Source organism: Microplitis demolitor, chromosome 9 (genome assembly GCF_026212275.2).
Source record: "Microplitis demolitor isolate Queensland-Clemson2020A chromosome 9, iyMicDemo2.1a, whole genome shotgun sequence".
NCBI lineage: Eukaryota > Metazoa > Arthropoda > Insecta > Hymenoptera > Braconidae > Microplitis > Microplitis demolitor.
This window is the reverse complement of record NC_068553.1, coordinates 18416615-18440273: the sequence shown is the minus strand read 5'-3', so window position 1 is coordinate 18440273 and position 23659 is coordinate 18416615. Positions and strand designations below refer to the sequence as shown.

Below are 23659 nucleotides of genomic sequence, written 5' to 3'. Positions count from 1 at the left end.
ACAAACCGTTTGGAGTTAACATTTAAGGAATTTGATGTCTTAATTGGCCTGCTCGTTTACTTTAAACGAGCAATCAACGAAAAATATAAAATCTTTTTTTCCTTCTCTCTCTGGACTTGCTTGCGCCCTATCGCGTAACCAAGCAATTTTGATCATGTTTCCCCAGATATTATCACTTTTGCTGGTGTAATTTTATAATTATTAACCACGTGTACTTAAACACGAAAAATAATGTGCGTAAGTGCATGTAACCATTTGAGAGTCGAGATAGGATTTCGTGCAGCCAGTGAATGACCTGGTAATAATCTGGGCACCCGCATTATTAATAAAACTAATTGTTAGTACGAACGTAAACTGACGATAAAAATGATATATTAGAAATCCATTGGGACTGGAATTGAGACTGGGACTGGAAAGGTTTATTTGGTTTAATTTGTTGGATGAAGAAGATCGAGTGGAGTGGAGCGAGTTGTGAATGCGTGTGCGGGTGTTCGGCGATCGAGAACGTGGGAGAGTGCGTGGGATATATAGGGGATATGTTTGAGTGTTTCTGGTCGTTATGGAGATAGCAGTTGGAAACGAAAATGTCTGAGAGCTCTTTCTAGTGATTGCAGTCTTGATAGAGTCACTCTTACTCTGTAATCCAAGAGTCCGTTTGGAGAGTCCGAGATGATGGGACGAAACAAAATTAAAAGAAAGGGCTATTTTTAATAGAACTTTAGACTCCAAGCGCTCAGTAAAACCGGTATTTTTTCGATGAATCATTGTGTCATTGGACTTTGGGTCACATTGGATTTGATGCAGGTTTGATCTAGGGTCTAGCTAAATGGAACCTTTTAGTCGAAATAAATCATGCCTTCACCTTTTTAGTTAACGACCAACACACATCAATTCTAATTACTCAAATTTATTCCTTTTATGACCCACCCAATTCAATAAAAGAGAAAATTTTTATTAAGACGTCTCAATTAGTGGGATCTTGTGAAAACGAACCACAAGACTAAACAGAACTGTCATTGCCATTTTCGATGGCATTAATAGACCTGGGGATAAAAATGGTCATGAACGAATTGACGATCATTTAACACCTCCATGGAGTAATTTAAAGAACATACAATCACATCCTACGAGTGTTTGCAGAGATTGCAACGCAAACCAAATGCAGATCCATGAAATGAAACGGCAAACACGTTTTGATTATCATTAAAACAAACTAAGGTGTAAAAGTGGTTTATTAAATTACAAGATCCGAGAATTAAGCATTTACTTACGTGGCACTTAATCATCCCACCATGGTTGATCTGAACGACAGAAAAGACAGCCGTCTAAATAAGTGAGTCGTGTGGGTTCGCCCTCTTGAGCGCTCGCAGACGTGACGCTTGTTAACGTATTTGGTGATATGTGTCTTGGCAGCCAGCATGCGTGTGGGTACAAGTGTGTGCTTTGTGGGTTTACAGCTAAACACACAAGCGTTGGCTGCTAAAAAAATTAGCTAATGTAAGTCTGTATACACTGCGATGCTAAAAAATGAGGTTAACATTTTTTACAACTTAAGTTATGAGCCAAATGTGCTGGGTTACGTAACTACCGTCATTATCCACGTAGACTTTATGAGACAGAATGTGCAAAACACCTGTTTACATGTCTAATGATTCATAGACTCGAGACTGATGACTTCAGTCAGTGTTTCTGTTAAAAATGGTGTCGACCTATTTGTTAATGGGTTTCTGGTATTGGTGATTTTTTTGTAAGTTTGCTTATTTTAGTTTAGACAAGTGCATTCGGGGGAACGAAATTATGCGAATTTAAATGCGGGTTAGAGAGCTTTGGTTATTCAGTTGAAAAAGGCGAGCAGCTGTTACTTGCTGGTGTGATTGATATGGATTAAATGTAGCAAAGTATCAACAAATGGATATTGAATTGGATTTTGTTGGTGGACTTTGATGGCTGGTCCCACCGTGATGCCGTATAAAGGCTCCTAGCTGATCAAACCCGACATGGAACAAAAATGCAGCTCTCATCGGCACATTCCTTACATAAAAGCTGGATTTTTTGCGACCATATTCAGGCTGTAGTGGAGTGGCGAGCAGACCAGACCAGAGATCGTCATCTTAAATCCGCGGCAATCGGCAAATGCAATCTAAATTTTAAGGCATTTGAAATCGGTTGGGTTTAGCTTGTTTTTTAATGGCAAAACATGTTTGGTAAGAAAAACCAAAAAAAGACCTCGGCGACGACCAGTCCTTATAGGTACTTGGACACTTGGTAACCCACGGCACGGCCACGCGTTCTCTTGTTCTTGTAATAAGAAAGAAGGGGAACCAAACGTTTTACCAACCAAGTCATCATCAATTCGTACAGTTTTATTACTCACCGAAATGGAAATACTGAAAATCCTTCATCAAAGTCTAGAATTCTTAAGAATATCAAAGGTATCAAATTATGATCATGTCAAATTAGCGGCCAATTTAGTAAGAGACCCAAAAAATTTCCGAGAACTGTACCCGAAGGTGTCAAAAAAGACAGCAGTGATTGACACTAAATGTTATAAAACATCTCCGATCATATCGTGGGTTAAAAATCCGTCGGATATTAAACATCAAACGGATTAACGCCGTTGGAAACCCAAAGACATCATTGTCAAGTACGGCGTTATTTATTACCAACGATTGCATACTAATGTAATTGATCCTTGTCAAAGTATCGATGATGATTACAAGGAGCTGCGTTGCCGTGGAACAATCGCGATGTATTTCATGGTGGCAAAGAGGAGTTAAGTCGTAACATACACTTTAAATATTGCAAAATACCCATCCCCCAAACTGTAAGGAGCCCGCCCTTGTCTCGGATGCTTATAAATAAGACAACTTGGGAAAAATGATGACCGAAAATGCTCCTACGCGGTGGTATCCAAAGTTTTTAAGTGATCGGTGTTGCAACAGCGTGCGGACAATATATGATGATTACAGACATGATGCCCGGGGACTTAAATCGCCGAGTGTCACCTCCTATAATTTAGCGGGTCCCCATCATCATAATCATGACAACAGTCCGCGACAGGTTGCGAGCGTTAATGGACGCCATCAGTGAATCTCAAATTCGTTCTCAAGTTTTCAATGTACCCAGGAACCAGGCAGGAAAAAATACTCTGGTTGATTGGCAAGATGGTAGCGAAGCCGGTCTCTAAATATTTTCAACAGCAATTTAGCCTCGCTAATCAATCCCTAAATACTTATACACTCTTCTTATACCTGGCTCATGCGTGGGCTAGATCTGAATATATTGAAGCTTGAATTTAGTCAAAGACTTGCCATTAGCGTATGTAAATATCAGGATTGCTTTGAGAGAACTGGGCAGCCTTCACGATGAGATGAAAATCAATTACTTGAAACCGAGAGCCCAGATCCTCTTCATTCAACATTCTCATGCATAACAATCAGCTATTTAGACTCGCTCTTCGTCGATCATACGCCCGTGATTAGGACTTAATTATCCGCGTATATTTTTTTTTACGAAAATACATTCGGACGCTACTTGCCCAATTATCTACAGACTAATAGTGTGCACTTTGTTCAGCTCTAAATTTTATTTATTTTTTAAAACTCCGAGACACCTGGGATCAACGTGATTGGATCCTTGCCAGCACACATATTTTAGCATGCGATATTGTCACAAATGCTGCCAGCAATGTCGGCAATCGAAATACGGGGTCAGACGGAAATTATACATTCTACCCAAGGTTTACGACCCGTCAACATATTTTTAGCTTTATTTATATACTATGTTATGCTATTTCGTTGGTTATCGCGACCCCTTGTGATGAATCTTCAGCGACCCCTGCTGATAGCGGATGAAAAGAGTTGGTGATCTCGTCGCTGGTGTAGAAATCACAGACGGAAAATTACAACTGCTGTTTATCATATTGAGTTTACTTAGACTTAACTTAGTAAATGCTGATATCATATTGTGAAATGTCTCTCCAATGCGGATAAACAGAGACAGCAAGTAAATTATCAATTCCATGGCATAATGAATTTAAATAGTTGGGTCAAGTGAGTTCGTGAGAAGGCATTGCATAATATTCTGTTTGTAAAAATAATAATAATAATAATAATAATTCTAACAAACAACAGAAGCTGGTTGTGAGTACGAGTCTGGTTGATGGGTGACACGTGTCGTGGTTTTGAAATGTCGCTTTGGCTTTACTTTGACTTTGGCTTAATAAAATAAGACCATCAGATAAGACGTCACTGTAACTGAATAACTAACGTGTTTCATAATGTTTCTCTGTTGGATGGAATTTTATTTGTCAAATCCTTTGTTCTGAAGCCACGCCGGGAATATATATTTACTCAAATTAACATATTGTATCGGATGTTGTGTCGTTGAATTAAAAAGCTTATGAATGAATGGTTATCTAGCGGGTTATGACGTCGCTAAACGGTTAAAACATAAATTACGGTATCAGTTGCAAACTCGTTATCAATAGTTGTTTGTCGCTAAACGGGTTTTTCAGTTTTAATACGTGTTAGCTTTTATATTTATGGATTTTTTATTATTTTGTTTTAATGGCTCAGTCAGACTTAATATTTACATTAGGGGAGATAACAACCGTGTCCAAGGCCAACATTTTAGAATTTTTTTAAACTGATAAACCGAATTCAAAATACTTATTCGAGCCGTTTTCAGATTTTTAGTCACCGGTTTTATATTTATAAGAATGTTTAGAATCGGATTCATACAAACCCATGCAGATTTTTTTCAGGATTGGAAAAGTCTCCATGGTTTTTGCCATTTTGATCTCCATTCCATGCACAAGTGAAATTTATAGAATTTGATGACCTCATGTAAATTTTTATGGATTTCGTCATTTTGATGTCCAACTCGTATGAAAATAATATATACGGTCAAAATATATGATAAATATCAGAAAATATATGTGGCGAATTTAACTACATTTTCTGATATATTTTTTTTTATATTAAAAAATATAATATTCATCATATACGAGTCCGTATATGTTTAGCATATATAAAATATATATGTCAATCATATACAAAAAATATATTTTCATCATATATGAAAATATATATTCTTGTCATATACAAAAACTATATTTTTATCATACATAAAAATATATATTTCTATCATATACGAAAAATATATTCTGATCATATATAAAAACATATATTTATATTGTGTATGGAAAAAAAAAGTTTCTTATATATATGACCCACTCCAATTAAATTAGATATAAATTTTAATATACTTTTTAAATTGCAGATAAAATTATCGAAATTAGTTAATTTGAAGCGAATATATAATATACCCATATACATATACATACACCGAATAAAATATATGCTTAAATATAACAAAGAAAATATATGGTGGCATATATAATATAAATTATATGCTACCATATATTTCATTTCATATAAAAATTTTATATTTTTTTAATATAAAAGGAAATATATCAATACAATATATTATAAGGTAAATGTAAATATATATAGCTTAATATAAAAAACATATAAATTACATATATTTACTACTGTATATAATTTTATATTAAATCGGCGAAAATCTCTATATGATTTTTTATAATATACAATATACTATATCATATATTTTTTTGTTGCAAACATATATGATTTTATATATTTCAACCATATATTGTTATTTCCTACGGGTAATCCATGCAGCTATCATGGATTCTAATTGGAAATCCATAGAATTCAATGACATCTCAATTTTTATGGATTTTGTCATTTTGATCTCCAATGCATGCAGCCATTATGAATCTAACTGAAATCTAAGATTTCATGACTTCTTACAAAAATTCCTTCAATGAAACTTAACCCTAAATAACATAAGAACTAAAAAAAAAAATTACAGTGGGCAGGGAGATATAACTCGATAGCTTCTATGTCTTATCAGATACCAACGGGTTCATCGCTCCGTAAATCTTGAGACATAATTAACAAGTGTTTCTAATCAAACATTTGCCTTCTTCACAACACTAATCACCAGCAAATACGCTTATCATTAGTATCTTATTATCTTAATTAATATTGATAATGCAAATCCGTCTGCTGACAGACTCGGGACGGCCAAAGAGTCGAAGGTAATTTTTGAAAAAAGTGATAAGTTTAAGTTTAAGCATTAAGTATAAATGATGTTGGCTCTCTATTGAGAGCTAGCATTGAGCATTGTATCGAGTGTACTTGGGAAACCGGACGCACCGTGACACGAGTAGGCACGTGTTAAGCCATACGACAGGGACCGCAACGGCGTGGCAGTCCACGGTTAAGCACTACTACTGCTGCTGCTACGAGTGAGAGAGACCCCCCACTATCATTGCAACTGAGTCGCGGCGCGTGTCAACCTTGCCTTGTCCTTGAAACCACGCGACCGCGACTCTATATGATACATACGTAGATATTACTAATGTAATATAATGATAATAATAATAGTAACAATAAATGAATAAGCGTGGCCAGGATGTAGCTTTTGCGAAATGTCCTGTCATAAATACCTTTGTCATGATTATTTTTCCTCTGGGTCTTAATTGTTTACAAATTTTATACGAAAACAGACGGGGGGAAATTTAAAATGTTCAATACGAAAATGATGTGTTATCAGTTGCACCACGTTATCTATTTTATCCGGCTGTTTACTTCAAAGTTCGAGTGTTGATTCCAAGCTCCAATTAACTGCTAGAGTATTTTATAATTTTATTTGAGAGCTAATGAGTTATCAGAGATTAATTTCGTTATCTGGTTGGTTAAGTAGCCTTGGAATTTTTTTTCTTACACGTGGGACTGTGGTTTGATTAAAAGGTTTTGTTAGTTTTTGTTGGGCAAAGTGCAGTGTACCTTAATTGCAAAGGGTCTGGAGTTGGATTGAGCGCTGGTAGGTGGCAGCAAGTGGCTGATGCCCAAAACTCGGCGGGAGACTGGTCATTGTGGTGTCTGACGGACCCCTGGGTCTCGAGGGCCCCTGTTTGAAGCCAGTGGGGGCCAGACCGGTTTCGGAGCTGGTAACTTGCCCCGTTTGTCGCAGGGTGGCGGCACTTTACCGAAAATCTTATAACCACATAAATTTTAACTTTAATCTCAGAAAATATCATTTCTCGGATGATGTCTGGCTTTAAGACTTTGGATTTTGTTCTTCTGCAGATACGTTATCTCAGTTTGTAAATATGGACAATAGTTTATTATTTTTTTATGAAAACTACAGTTTTTTAATTTTCATACTTTTCAGGCATGGATTGTCAGAGATGAAAAATATTTTGCCTGAAACCTAAATTATGTACTTTAGGTATTTCAACACATGACTGTTCATTGAAAAAATTTCCTGATAGAAAACGATCTAGATATACGAAGTCTTAAATTTTGCAATCTACTGAAACCTAGATCTAATTTTTTTGCGTACTCACCCGCATAAGTCCATGTTTTTCCAAAAAACAAAAGAACATGTGACATGTTTTTTTCTGCATGTAATTTTATATTTGCATGTATGATTACATATATTGACGTGTCCGTCGATATTTGTTGACAAAATACCTACATATTTTTTTTAGACATCTGTACATATATATGTCATACTTATTTACATATATTTACGTGCGGGAAAGCTGCAGAGGTAAAGGCTAATCTATATACACTGAGAAAAAATAAATTTTTAATGTATTGTATGGAAAATTCGATTTCCCATTTAAATAACATGGCAAAAAAATTTTTTTCAGTTCGGCAATGGCTCATTTTACGAATAAGCTTAGCGTGTATTTCTATAGAGAATTTAACGCTCTACAAAAAAAGTCTCTTATCATTTTTTGATAAATCCATCTGTTCAAAAGTTATTGGAGCTCGAAGTCAAGTTAGAGTAAATTTCGAGATTTTTTTACTTTTCCAGCGAAACTATCAAACTTATTACAAAATGCCATAGAATCTTTTTTGTAGACAATTTTATTTCCTACAAATTATCTAGAATAAATTTTTTCAAAATTCCGTTTTGTTTTTGAGTTATTTCCATTTTAATGCCAAGCTTTTAAAATAAATCAGAACACTATTTTTAGGATATAGAGAAAACAAGGATTTTTTGGTTTTCTTACATTTTTCAATCAATACATATTTTTTTAAAGTAATTTTAAAATTCACTTACCTTCTCAACTTCCATAAAACCAGCAGTAAATAAGAAAATTTAATTCTACTTTTAAAACAAGTGAATTTAAATGAAAAGGGTGCGAAAAATAAATTTAAAAAACGACAATTTTTTTTAATAAAGAGATCAATATTTATTTGATCCTAGTGTAATAAGCGTGATTTTTTCTATTTGTTGACAATAGACATTATTAATAATTAATATTCAATAATATCAATAATAATAATAATAATAATAAATCATAATAATAATAGTCAATAATAAACATCAATCTTTGCACTCATAAATTATAAATACACTCTGTCTCTGGGTTTATATCACGTTCATACAATAAATCTCACCGTACATCAAGCAAAAATATACAACTTAAACATAATGAATAGACTTAATAAAAAAAATGCTCATATATTCATATACATAAATATATTTTCTCGCATAGTTTTTAACTTACAACAAAATTGGAAGACCTGTGATTCTTGTTGCGTAAGGCACTTAAAATAACAAACTAATAATAATAATATACATATTTATATACAATAAAGCAGCTAATGTCAAAAAACATATTTTGATAATTATTCATGACCATCGAGTCGTTATTTACAAGTCCAAGGCACTGCTCATAAGGCACAGCCTTATTGGCTCACATAAAAATAAATTTGTGCCTTTGACAAAACACTATCTTACAATTTAATCACTTTTATCAACTAAAACTAGTATATTAGACGCGAATAATGTTTTTTTTCTACCACGGTCTCCAGGGTTTGCCTTCGATTTCCGGGACTACGCTTTTGCGCATCACTAAAGCCAGAGGTTTTTGTAAGGGCGGACTGTAGACACGGGGATCAAACTCGGGGTCACTTGTGTAGCCGTTTGCGGGTGAGGTCGCAACGTCGCGGTGACTCGTAGAAGAGGTCGCGTAGGTGGTGGTCGTCTGTTCCCGGAAAGCTGCTGGTGGTGGAGCCTCAAAGGCTACGGGACTGGCAGCGGAGGTAGAAGTTGAGCTGGTTGATGAAGTTGATGATGAAGCGGATGCTGTACTGGCCGTTCTTTGAGGAATGGGTATCAGAGTTGGCAGCGGCGATGAAGGGGCTGGTGATGACACTGGGGAAACTGGTGTTGCTTTTGCATTGGCAGGAAGCACTAGAGCAATATCACCGTTGGGCAATCGCGTTGGCACCAGTTGCAACCCCGTGCCGTTTGCGTTCGTAAAGAAGATTCCATTGGACTGCTGGACTTGGATCCGTGGGGATGACACGTCCACTTGGGGAAGAATGTGGACCTGGAGTTGCGTCGTCGGCGCGGGCTGGACTGGTTGAGTTTGTCCCGTGACTCCGGTGGATCCGTTTGTTGACGAGGCTGCGTTTTCTACCGGTCCTAGGCAGGATGCCAAGTGGGACATCAGACGTCGTTTAACAGAGGCATCCAGTCCGGGAAATCTGCCAACTTCACCAGCACATTCGGTAAATCCAGCGCGAAATTTATTTAACACACTTGGATCTGTCGCTGCTGCTAGAGCTACCTGTTGACGCTGTAGTGTCTCCAGATGCTTTACTGTCATCTCCAGGATATCCGCTTTTTCCAACTTTGAATGTCTAGCCGGCTGTAATCATAAAAATTTAAAATTTCATTAGATTTTACATAAAATTAAAATGCCGCGAAAATTGCGATTTTTAAATTTTCAAATTTACGCGCCAATTTTTTAAAAATACTTACGTCTTTTTTCATCGCATCCAATATCAAAGTCTTGAGATCATTAAGACAATTGTTGATCCTCGCTCGTCTTCTCTTTTCCATGATCGGTTTGTTACTCTGTAATCATAAATGAAAATAAAATTATAATATAAAATTCCAGATTATCAAAAACTTTTTATTATTTTTTCCGATAAAAGTAATGGATAAATAGACACTAACCCGTCGATTTTCACCAGTTCGTCTCGTGGTGGTTGTCGTAATTTGAGCAGGTGGTTGACCAGCCTCCTGGGGCACGTGTGCAGCCGGGGGAGTTGCTCCCACAGTGACACCACCCGCTGGCATTGTGGCGCCCACTCCAGTAACCATTTTAATAAATATCCTTATTTAATGTTTAATCACAATTAACATTAACTATCACAACACAGCACGTAATCCAAGTGAACGTCCACAATTACATCCACAAAAAAATATAAAATTATCGTTCGTCAAAATTATAAAAAGTGCTCGGAATCGTAAGTTATAAAGTAGCGTCGAGATTCGACCTCGCGGTAAGAGCGCCCAAGATCGACTGGCTCACTGATTTTCGGCTCTCTAGCGTCGAGGTTTGAGTATCAAGTGCCCGAGCCTCGGAATGCTCACCGGGTCATGGAAGGAGAAAAATATTTAAGAGGGGATGAATAGCGCGTGACGCTTGATCTCCACGTACTTAATGCCAAGAAGAGTACCTATAGCCACTACACTATTCCCCCTCCCTGCCCCTGCTCACTAGACTAAAATTCCAACACTCGTACGGCACTCGCATGCCCTCGACCTCCCACTACATCTTACCCCCCCTCTCTAGACCCTCGAACCCTTAATCGTCTTGCCCCCACTTCTACTTACTCACACTCGGAACTTAGACGAAGACGATAACCGCGGATGGGATGTCGATCCTACACTCGGATGCAATACAAGACCCCCGTCGCGTTTTACTGCGGCTTGATTGCGTGTCAACTATTAATTCAACTCGGTACTTTTAATGTCTTAAATATAATTCCATATCGAAATTATTATTATTATATTGTTTAATAATTTATGTAACACGTAATATATATATGTATATTTATTTATTAATGACAGGTAATTTATAAATTTTAAAAATAATTGTGAGGATAAAAAATACATTTTTTCATTATATGTCACTTTTTTCTATGGGGTGGGGGTAATTGTAGCCGGCAGGTAAAGAGAGAAAGATTTGAAGGTAAGAGGCTTAGGATGAGGGTCTAAAGGGGAAACGAACACAATTGTGTGAAGAGAGTACAAGCGGGTAAGGAGATAGAGAGAGACACCAGAGTCGCGCTGTCGAGATTCGGTAGAGGGGGATCGAATTGAGGCGCGCGACAGAGCCTTCGCTATTGGCGCGTCAGGTACTCCCACTATTGAACCGCATAAGTTAAAAGCGTGCCGCCGCGCGCGATGCACTCGACCGAGATGTCTATTGAGTAGGGGGTAAGTCATGCGACTCATCGCTTCTCTAACGTCTGGAGCTCTCTGGAAATTATACTTACTACGTGCATATGTATGACATAAGAATGTGGGAATTTACAGTAGAGAAATCTTGATAGCGTGGGACGTATCCTGTACTCACATCTTAGAATTGAGGAAGGATATGTGACACTAATTTTTTAAAATTATAATTAAGATGACTATTTTTTTTTTTATTTATTTTTTTCGAGATGATTTTAGTAATTGGAGTGGGGGTGAAATTCGATGTATTGTAAATAGAGATTGAAATTTTCTGGTTTTTATTAAGATAATAAGTCGATTTAGGGGCGAACGGGTTGAGAACCGCCACCGCCATCTGTAGTGGAACGAATGAAACTTTTTTCAACATATGATAACGTAATTCGCTGCTGGCTGTTGGTTATGTAACGAGTTTTTAGTAAAATATTTCATTGATAAAAAAATAATGCAGAGACTAGAAAAATTTTGTTATTATATTGACGAATAGGGGGAAATTCATCGTAATGTTTTTAGTAGGGGAGGGGGTAAATTGAACTTTAAATTAATCCACGCAACAACTACCTTAAGAAAGTTACACGGAAAAAAATGATGCTCAAAATTTTGATAGTTTATGTATTAACTTATGAGCTTACGTATATAATTAATTGTATGAAAACTTACTATATTATATGTAAGAAAATATATATCGTTTTTGGCCACTTACATGAACTTATCATAGGCGATGCTTTTTATTGCTAAAACAAGGTCAACAACATATATGTAAAACCAGTAATATTTGTCAATAAATATAATACTTTATAGGTTTAACGCTGATAAAAAACGCTGAGTCCAGTGGTATATAAGGGCCGTTTACTGACAAACGTTCAAAACTGTCTACAATTTCCTTATCCAATCTACGATTGCTCTGTGAGTATATCAAAAATTTCTATGTACAATGTGATTTTTGCAGTACTCTCCAAATCCGAAACAGTGAAAACCACTTTGTCGTCTTTGATAAAAGTCGTTGATAATAATAAATATATGATTGTAGAATAATTGAAGATGTCGAAGCTCTTGATGATTATTTTATTGATTGGACTGATCAGTGTTGGGATCGATTCCTGTGTCCCACGTGATCTATATGTAAGTATAAATACATATATACACTGTAAAAAGAGCGGTGTTAAAAATGGACTAATTTTAACTCCACCTGGTGTAAAAATGAATTTTTACTGGTGTAGGAAGAGTAATTTACTGGTGTTAAAGCGGGGTAAACTTCGTCCGCTTGATGAATCAACTTTAAAAATTATAAAACAGAAAAAATGTCAGTTCTTTATGAAAATTAATAAAAAATATCATTTACTAACATAATAATATCTAACATGGCGGCGGTATTATTTAAACACCGGTCTAGAATATTTACACCGATGGTGTCGTTATTTTCACACGGGTTTCGGTGTTGAAATTTAACACCGCCTATTTTAACACCTACACCGCTTGGATTTACTCTGGTGATTTTTTACATCGTATATAAATATATATCTATGAATTATTTCTTCAAAAATTTATGAAAAAAATGTATTGTTATATTTCAAAATTTTCTAGTGTCATCCTTCGGCAAATTTACTTTGCTGTGGGTGGGACAGATGCTCAGGAGCGACTGTATTCCATTCAGGAGTATGTCAAGACATTGGTATTTCTTACAGTGGTTAAAATTATTCCTTACTTCATAGATATGAACTGGCAAATAATTTGGATGTCAAATTGGCTCTATCATGAACCAATGCCAGCTTCATTTTAAATTTGTTTATCAAAATATTCTGTTAATTAATTCGATATCTGTTCAATAAAATTATTCAAAAAAATTTTTAATGATTATTTGATTATTTATTTTTTATAGTCAAAGCTCACAGGAACTGTGATCGCCAAAATAGTAATTACCATGGGGTTTAACTAAAATACTTTTGTTGATTATTTTACCTAAAAAGGGTTATGGGCCTTATTATTAAAATCCCAACCCTATTTAGCAGTCAATAGAACTTTAAGGCGAAACCTGGTCGTGAAAGCACTTGTAACCTTTTCAAAAAGGGTTAGACGCGTGCCGGGTTTCATTATTTTCTCCTACTGGCCTATTTCACAAACTACCATAAATTCATCAAAAACTAATTTCTATTGCTCGAATAATGCTTTTACTCATGAATGCCATTTTGTAATTTTTTCAACCCAGAAATTTTATAATTTTAAATTTTACTTGAAAATTTAAAAAATTCACAAGTTCTTATAAAACGAATTTTCAAAAAAAATGGAAAACATGAATAAATAATTTTTCAGCTAAAAAATTTATATTTTTTTATTGTTTATATTAAAAGAAATCATTATTAGCCCACAGTAGTTTTACAAACTCTATAATTTATTTAAAAATAAAAACTTAACAAAAAAACCCTAATTTCGAATTTGAGATTAATTTTAAAAAAATCATTTAAATTATACGGAAACAAGTTTGATATAGATGTGTTCCAATGAAAATAGGAAACGACATACGTTGCTGAGAATATTACACTAGTTTGCTTGCTAGTTTATGTTCCATGGGTGGAAAGAGGGACAGGGGTAGAAATAAGCCCCGAAGTTTGTAACATATAGACTTTCCACAGTATCGGGATGTGACTAAATGACTGGTTAGTGTTGGGCAAATTTTTACCATGACTAACGTCGGTTAGTGCCAGTATTATAAATTGCAGGACGAGGGTTACGAAGTTAAAGTATACAGATATATAGTAACTGTAAGGCCTAAAGGCTACGGCTTACCTCTTCAATTGGGGTTAACTCATAAAATTAAAGGCAAAGGGACAAGTTGTCCTTGATGAAATTTTACTCTAGCACTTGTGTTTTCTTGTGTAGAGTCTGGTCAGGTAAAAGTATGCAAATACTCATAAATCTGATGACCATGGTTATCTTATAGATAATTTTAGTAGCTTCAAGAATAACTCGTCAAAGTTCTTGAACATTATAAACTATTTTGGAAGGATTCAACTATTGCGGAAGACATTTGTCATGTGTTATTGTTGTGCCTGAAGGATTTAGAGCATTTCGAGTAGTTTGTAAAGAGTAAGACGCAATAGTGGTGCAAAATATCGAGGCCAATGTGTATTGTGTGACAGGAAAGTAAGTTAATGGATTACTTTAAGAGTTATGGCAACAGCGACTGCGCATTTTTCACTTCGCATTTCTAGTTACTGTTTTTGGAAAAGCATGGAACCATGCTAAACTGAAAAAAAGGTTTTCTTGGTGCAAGATACATTTTGTATTATGAATTGAAGGCTAAAATTTCTTTAGGATTAGAAAAAATTTCGACAAGAAATTTTTTCATTTCAATTTATAATACAAAAAATTTATTCGGACAAACAAAACTCAATTTATTTTTTCGAATCCATTGAGTTGAAGCTACCGAGTTAAGTAAATGTATATATATATATAATTTTAGGGTTCAATAAAATATATTTCATGAAAAACTACCATACATACTCATTGCCAAGGTAAACTTTTTACCTGACGGCATTTTTTTTTTTCTAACAAAATGTTTTTTCGTAAATACGCGGCGTCTGAGGCAATCGGGCAATAAAGTAATAAAAAATATATATAAGAAAGGTAAGGATTATAAAAAGGGTGTAACAATGGACTCTCGGACACGAGTTTAGAGTTATGGAAACGTAAATGTGAAGAAAAGAGGAAAGTAAAATTTAAAAAAAAAAGTTTTTTAAAGGGGTCATAAACCCTTGCCGCTTTCCAGGGGCTCATTTTTGAAGGATTTTTCGTTACTTTATTACTCTTTTTTTCCTCTTTGAGTTATAACTCTTAAAGGGCTGCAATTCAGCGTCATAAAAATTCAATGACTTTCTCTTTAACGATTTTATATTTTTTCTAAAAATACACACTGCGAGGAATTTATCAACAATAGAGTGACAGCCTTTCCTCGGAGAGTCTCAGCCCCAAACGGGTTGCGGTGAAAACTCTTTGGGAAAGTGGTAAAAGTTTCCATGACGTTGTGGGCGGGTTAGAAAAGGCTTATGGTTTTTTCTTTGTGTCCACTGACGTACAAAATTTTTATTATTTTTTACTGCTGATCAGTAGCCTTTTTTAACCGGTTGCTGTTTTACTATATTTACGAACCCCTTTTGTTGTGGCCTATCACTCGTCATAGAATTTTATTTATTTTCTTTCCTTAAAAAGGGGTTGACATGGTCATTATACTGCCGTAAAAAAGTATCTGGTAACCCGAAAAAATTTAACAGCTAAACAGAAAATAATGACACGCGACCAATACTACGGTTTTTGGCCACGCGACATTTTTATTTTCACCCAATTAATATAATTTGGAAATATATGATTTGATAATTAATAATATTATATTATTATTTATGAATTTATAAACATCAAAGGAGAGTTTTGATAATTTTTTTACTGATAAATAAGCAAGTGACTATAGATGAAGATAATTATCATGTATGACTTTTTTAAGAGTGCAATAGACGAAAGTTTAGTACTGTCGGGTCAAAAAATTTTATCTGATTTTAGTCTAACTAGACTCGATTTTAATACATTTTTATTAATTAAAATAAAGTATTTTTAGTGGCCAAGTTTGCCCCAACTACAGAAAATCAGCCGAAAAATAAATTAACATTTTAATTTTATTTTTTAATTTGACGATAAAAATATGAAAGAATCATTTTTCAGAACTTTCGGCTGGTCCATTTTGCCCCAGGTGTCATGCGTAGGGGTAAAAATGCGCAAATATCGGATATACAGTAATTAGACAAAAAAAAAATTTTTTTTTCACAAAATTTTGGGGGTACCCCCTTTTGCCCCCCCCCCTCCTTCCCCTATATGATAAATTTTAGTGTAGAATAGATTTAAAATGTAAAAAAAAAAAATGTAAATTCTTGTGATAGTCTCAGGTGCATAACGTATTTATTAATGTGGGTCAAAAAAGTCGATTATTTTTTTTTGACGTGACACGGAAAACTGGGTCCCTATACACCTTGAAAAACTTCTCACCAAATATGAGCTCTTATTAATAGCTAGTCTAATAGAAAAAAATTTATATCTCATTATTAATTGATTTTACAGAAAAATGTTCTTAGATAATTTCATAGGAAATTCAATGCTCTACAAAAAAGGTATCTTTTATTTTTTCCGTAAGTCTCACCATTTAAATGATATCAAAGATTTAAGTTTGATTATATTAGAAGTTGTTGAAGAGCATCGAGAACGTTACCCTATAGGCTGTATAGCGTTGTGGTTAGCGCATAAGACTGGTGAGCGTTAGATGATAGGTTCGAATCCCGGGAGTGGCGATTTTTCGTCAATTCTTCATTCTACGGTAATCTTAATTTGGTTAATAATAACACAAGTGTAGAAAGTCATAGAATCTAATAGATAATTCTGCCTCTTTTATATCCTACTTCCAGAAGTTCCTCGAATTAAAGAATAAAAAAAGGTCTACGTGTGGATTCGAACCCACTCCCTCAGATTTGAAATAATATAAACATTGGTGATATTGGGGCAAAACTCGTTGAGCAAAACTCGAAAAAAAATTACAACAAAAATAGAACTTAGATTTCGACTCGGAGCGCCCCCAGTGCTTTCGCACTTCAGGTGTGCAATGAAAATGATATAATTACTTGCAAGAACCACTTAAACATAGTTATTTTATACTTTCAATATCATAATATATATTAATTGATAAATTTTTCACTTTCCTTATTAACTTAATTGCGAATTTATTCTTCAAGTTTATAATTTAAATAAAAAGTAGTCGTACAATTTGTTAAAAACCGATAATATTGGCAGTAAGCAATTAAATATAATTATTTGATATTTTTAATTACTTTTAATAGCCACCACAAGGCCATCATGTGACACATAATGTACAGACACTACATAAATTCAAAATATTTTGATAACAATAAGCAGAAATTATGCGACCAATAGATAACAAAGACAGAAACATTTATTTTAAGTATAAAAGGAAGCTATTTTTTAATGGGTATAACTTTTGCGTCGACCATCTTGCAAGCTCCGTAAGTAAAAATACAATCAATTCTACATGTCGCTGTAATTATATATGTTATTGAATACAATAACAATTGAAAATGAATGGTGATCTTTAAAAATATTTTTACAGGAACTCTGATAAATAAATGGAAATTTATTAAAAATGTCGAAATTTATGATTTTTTTAATATGTATGGCTGCCTACCTTACTATGGGTAATTGTGAACCAAATCTTAGGGGTTGCAGTCGCTGTGGAAATCTCGGAGAGAGTGTATGTAAATTTATATCTAATTACATATATATATATATATATATATATATATATATATATATATATATATATATATATATATATATATTTATATCCAATTTGAAATTGAAATTCAATTAAAGTTGACAGTCAATTTTCGGGCTATTAGATAGACACCCCTTGCCCCCCACTCCCAATAAATGGACGAATATTATTTTAATAACCGATTATATAAAATCTAGGAATGAAAATGTAACATAATTAATTAATTTTTTAACTACACTGTAAAGAATTCCCATTAAATTTTACTATGGGTGCATTGTAACCCTGGACCATAAGAAAACTGGTACAAAATTTACAATTGTCCCATAATAAACGTATGCGCATAGGTCCCAATTGTGTCGTCTGCGCATACGTTTATTATGGGACACTTGTAAATTTTGTATCAGTTTTCTTATGGTATGGGGTTACAATGCACCCATAGTAAAATTTAATGGGAATTTTTCACAGTGTACATATATTTCTGATGCTGACGTAATGACGTTTTGCTTCAAAAACGCCACTACTAAACTATATTTGTTATGACTAATATAAATATATAATATATTGAGATATGTCCATATCATTATGTTCGTATTTCATTAACATTTTTTTTTAATTTAATAATTAACTAATAAAATCAAAAAAATTTAAGAAAATTTGCGGTATATCCAATGGAGATTTGGACTTTTTCTTAAATTTTACCTTTCCGTAATTAACCACTACGTTGTACAAAGTTTTAATTATTTATGTCTAATTAATTGAACATTTTTCCATAATTATAATTCATTTTATTATAACTTATTTATATTTTATTACTTTATTTTTATTGGAAAACATGAATTTGCTTAGCCGTCCATCTATTGGCGCGCTTATGAAATCTGGTTCTTCTCTAAATTATATATACTGTTTTTTATTCAATTAAGTAGGGGAAGGGGGAGGGGGAAACGGGGTACCCTCAAAATTTAGTAAAAAAAAAATTTTATATTTTCAATGGTTATTAAAAATTCCAAAATCACTTTTGTAAATATAATTGAGCGTTATTTTGAATTTTTTTTTGTTAAACTTTTTCAAAAATAAATTGTCAGTTGAAAAATATTAATGATTTTTGTTTTATGATAAAAACTATTAAAAATTTGTTTTTTTACTTTTGTAGCCAATAATCATGTAAAATATAATTTTTTTTATGTAAATTACTTGCAAAAATTTTGACTTACTCAAATTCATTTAAAATCCAAAAATTTTTGTTTTTTATTTTTTTTAGGGGGTACCTAATTTTGCCCGAAAAATGAAAATTTTTTTTTAATGATAACTGAAAATTTTTCCTATTTATTGAGTGTCATTAAAAAAAAAAGACTCAGTGTATTTGAGTCTTCGAAAACTTCATATTTTCTTTACCCCGTTTTGCCACTCCCTCCCCTATACTAAATGTTTTATTTACACTTAACTTTAGTGTATAATTGCTGACTGCTGTGACGGTTGGGTTTGCAAGCTCAATTACAATTCCCAAAAAAGATGCGCTGATCCAGCAATAAGATATAGTTTCCAAAATGGACGCAAACCAGGTGACAGAATTTAGAGGAATTTCAGGTGATGAGGTTAATATTTTGCTGAGTAAAACGTGAAACCACCAATTTACCTTTCATCTGTCGCACTATGATCGCAGAGCCGAAATTTTTATTAAAAGATTATATAAGAAGAAAAAAAAAATTTCTTAGACTTTTGAAATTTTATGAGTTTCTCTACTGTACTTTTTAGTATCGAATAATTAGTTAAATATGTCAACTTTTCTTTAAATAAATAAAAATTATAAAGTGAATGATCCAGAATCGGCAAAAACTAGACTCGATACTGAAACAATTTGTTGATAATTATTTAATGTTAATTCTTGTATGCAATTAAAGTTTAAAAAATTCACTTTATTTACCACCTTCATTATTTATTTACTGAATTAATGATAAATTTTACCGTAGAATAAATCAGAACCCAGGAAAAAATTTTTTCATTAAATTTTATAAAATTTTAAAAGATGTCAATTTCCGATCTTAAGCATACAGAAAATGCATAAAACTATTTTTCAATAATTTTTTTAATTTTTTTATTGAATGTATCTGGTTTTACATAAAATTCAAAAAAACATATATATTAACAGTATGAACAAATTTTTGTTATTATTATTATACATAAAAAAAATTTTTTTTTTTTGCGAAAAAAATTTTTACTCGCCTGAAGAAAATTTTTATTTGTTCCAATGATTCTTTTGCTGTATGGATTGAAAATAAAAATTTTCTTGGGGCGAGTCCTAAAATTGTGACTGAATAAATAGTGCTGGAAACAGATGCGAAGAAAAATCAGTATTTATTGATTATCATCAATTTGCAATTGCAAAACCGTCGATGTAAAAGTTATACCCATTAAAAAATGACTTCCTTCTATACTTAAAATAAATGTTTCTGTCTTTGTTATCTATTGGTCGCATACTTTCTGCTTATTGTTATCAAAAAATTTTAAATTTATGTAGTGTCTGTACATTATGTGTCACATGATGGCCTTGTGGTGGCTATTAAAAGTAATTAAAAATATCAAATAATTACATTCGTTTGCTTACTGCCAATATTATCGGTTTTTAACAAACTGTACGACTACTTTTCATTTAAATTATAAACTTGAAGAATAAACTCGCAATTGAGTTAATAAGGAAAGCGAAAAATTTATCAATAGATATGTAGGGGGTGGGGGTGGGACAAAACAGGCTTTCATAAATATAGCTTTTGCAAAAAATTCAAAACAACAGATCAAAAACAGTTAAATAGGACCAATTGGTCTCAAAGCAACAGTTCAGATATGAAATTTTTCTAGTCGTCGTCTAGCGCAGTCCCGGGCTCGAACCCTCGACCTTCCGCTTACGACTAATGCGTTCCAATGATTTAATCCACGACTACGGCTTTTGTTGCCAAAAATGACTGAATATACAGGGATTCTAAATTGAACATGCTCATTTTCCCCAACTTTTTTTTAGAGGCAGAGCTGACTTGCGGGAAATGACACGAGCTGGACAGCCAAATATATGCTAGGTCACACGACCATCGGTTATCTTTATTTATTTTATTGCCAGCTTTATACTTCGGACAATACTAAAATATTTTCATACCTGGCTCAATAGCTGTTTATTTATCTAGGGATTTAAAAGCACTGAGTTTGTTTTTATTGCAGTTGTCGAATACTCGATTGTTCTACAGTCGATACTGTAAATAATTACCTGAATTGTTGCAGTAATAATTCCATTTTAAACAAATTTTTCCCCCAAAAATTGAGGACTTGGTCACAGGGAAAAATTTTACCCGCCCCAATTTTTCCTCCGTATATATAAATATGAAAATTTATTTATAAATTAGTAATTAACATATATATAGAGTTTGTAATTAAAAATTTATAATTTGAAAGTTTTAAAAAAATTTTTTCTCGGGTTCGTGTTCCCCATTTTGCGCAAGCTCTCAGGTATTTAAAATTTGTCGTCACTTTATTTAAGAGTATTTTATTTTAAAATTTTATTTAGCGTAGGCGTAGATGTAAAAGTATTGCATGAGTGTGTAAGTACCTTTATAATTATCAGAGCTTGGCTATTGCTTGGGTCGTGTATCCAATAGCAGCCCAAGTCGTGTATACGCTCGTACTTGAGAATTCCCATGGCCGGTTTGCCATCGACACGACGATTAGACACGAGTGTAGTATTCTCTGCAGGGGGGACACCACTTTAATGATTTTTTTTACACAATAAATATACATATGCATATATATTTATATGTGGTTGTAGAAAAGAGAAGACCCACACATTCCGAGGTGTAAAAACCTCGAGATGATTACAAGAACGCACGTGGTCGCGTGGGTGTAAATTACTTACGATCTACAGACATTCTTTTGTAAAAAAAAAAATTACTGAGACAGAAGGAATTAATTAATAAACTACTGCAACTCGATACTTGAAAAAAATTTTTGATATAAAAAAAAAAAATTCTTTACTCGAACGTTAAAAAAAAAAATTTATTAAAATTTTATAACAAATGTGTGAACTTATGGATTGCCGATATCTTGAAAATCGATTAATCGAATTTGATGAATAATAAAGTTAGCAGACATTTAAAAATATTTTTTTTTTTTTTAACAAAAAAATATTTTGAAAAATTGCACTTAGAGTTTATGAAATTTTCGACATGTGCATTTTTTTTTAAACATTTTTTTTTTTTATTTATCTGTTGAAAAATATTTTTAAAAATTTAAAATGTCTGCTGACTTTACTGTCATATTTGATGACAGGGGTGGAATTTTTGTAACCAATGGTGATTTAGAGCTCGAGAAATTTTGAATGAATATGTGAAGTTGGTGCAAAATTATGCGAAGTGTAAAATCGAAATTTTGTAAGATATATATTTGTATAAACAATTGTTTAGTTTATTATTTCCGAAATAGTAGTGGGTAATTTTGAAGGCGCAGTATATTTAAGTGTCTCATAAAACAGTCGTAAAGCTCTCAAAACCATAAAAACATTATTTACACGTAAATATATGTACATATTTATGTGCGATATGTCCGAGTGAAAATAATAGCACCCGATTAAATAGTCATCTAGCAGCTTCTATATCAGCATGTTAAGAAAAAAATAACGAGTTATCGATTTATATATGTACGCTTTATGCTAATTTTCATCCTGTTTACAAGATGCTGGAACATAAAAATTTATCACCAGTCTAGTCTTTTATATTTTTTTTTAAATCGATATACTGCGGGCATGAAAAAAAATATTTATATAAGTAGTCAAAATAATACAGGTGTAAAAAATATTATTTTTATTTCATTTTTAAATATTATTTGCTATTCAAATTAATGGACTAACTTGCCCCGACCCTCTATTTACTTTTGTCGTAGCCAAGAATTTGGATTTTTTTTTTTACTAAAAATTTTTTTATATATTGATGTTTGGGCTGCAGTAAAATATATGTAAATTACATATTTTTATAAATGATTAAAAAAAAAAATTAGCATAAGAGATAAAATAAGGAGGGAAAAAAAAAACGGAGCAAAAAGTTAACGAGAATAGAGCTGAAGACGAGGGTTTCGGTTGGTTTATTTTTGAGCTGGTGTTAATAGTTAGACTAGCTATTATACACTTGCACACTGGGTGTGCGATAGCGATATGATAATTTGCACACCCTGTTTTATTTTTTTGTAGACAAGACAAGGGCGTCACGCTTGAAATTATACCTCGGCCAGAGGTTTAATATATCAAGTGAATGTTTGTACGTATTTTTTATTTTCTTATACGGTGTCTAATTGACATTAAAAAAAAAGTTTAATAAATTTAGTCGTTAAATTGCTAATTAGCACCATAGAAAAATTATTTAAATGGTTTTTGCTCAAAAGTCGGTAGGAAAAATAAAAGAAAAAATTTTAGAACCGTCGGCGGGATTCGAACCGCGTACTTCAGAGTCGGGGGATGCGTCTCGTATTATTGTAGATAACTTTTATAGTATGATATTAATTTTTTTTTTTTTTTCTAAGGAGTTTTCATAAAAAAAAAAAAAAAAAAAAAAACTACAGGTGTTCATTATCATAAAATTATTTTTATCAATTGACGGTTATTATCCTGAGGATAGATTTTCCCATAATTATGTTATTTATGAAACAAGGATTGACATGACAGTTTTCATGTTTATGATATATCATCGTGTGAAACATACGTGAGATTTTTATTTTATTGCATTCGCGTTGTATATATATGTGTATAGATATTAATCATCTAGCGGAAGGGTTAAGAATCAAAGTTCGAGATCCTGCTCATTGTACATCAGGAAAAGAATTTCTTCATCCATAATTATTGTTATTGTAATTTATCTATAGATCTATTATATACTAAAAGGTCATAACCTCAAAAAAAAATTTTTTTTTTTAAATGGAAGCCTTCCTTAAGCTTTGGGACATTAG

At 33.0% G+C, this 23659-nt stretch overlaps 2 protein-coding genes across 2 annotated transcripts in view; one reads left to right on the top strand and one right to left on the bottom strand.

Moving 5' to 3' along the window:
* The window catches only part of LOC103574706 (POU domain, class 6, transcription factor 2), a 506104-nt gene that overhangs the window by 133407 nt on the left and 349038 nt on the right, over window positions 1-23659 (top strand). The gene's annotated exons all lie outside the window — the stretch shown is intronic.
* Window positions 8285-10511, bottom strand: LOC103574719 (protein hairy). The gene is made up of 3 exons (XM_008554224.3): window positions 10078-10511; window positions 9880-9975; window positions 8285-9766 (listed from the first exon to the last, which is right to left on the bottom strand). Exons 1-3 carry the CDS (start codon window positions 10222-10224, stop codon window positions 8909-8911), a joined length of 1101 nt encoding a protein of 366 aa, XP_008552446.1. The 5' UTR covers window positions 10225-10511; the 3' UTR covers window positions 8285-8908.

What these genes read in the sequence shown, in the direction of transcription:
- LOC103574719 (XM_008554224.3), bottom strand. Translation starts at nt 10,224, where the DNA reads ATGGTTACTGGAGTGGGCGCCACAATGCCAGCGGGTGGTGTCACTGTG. An exon ending in GAACTGGTGAAAATCGACGG is followed by an intron (nt 9,976 to 10,077) that starts GTTAGTGTCTAT and finishes TTATGATTACAG; the next exon opens with AGTAACAAACCGATCATGGA. An exon ending in TGGATGCGATGAAAAAAGAC is followed by an intron (nt 9,767 to 9,879) that starts GTAAGTATTTTT and finishes TTATGATTACAG; the next exon opens with CCGGCTAGACATTCAAAGTT.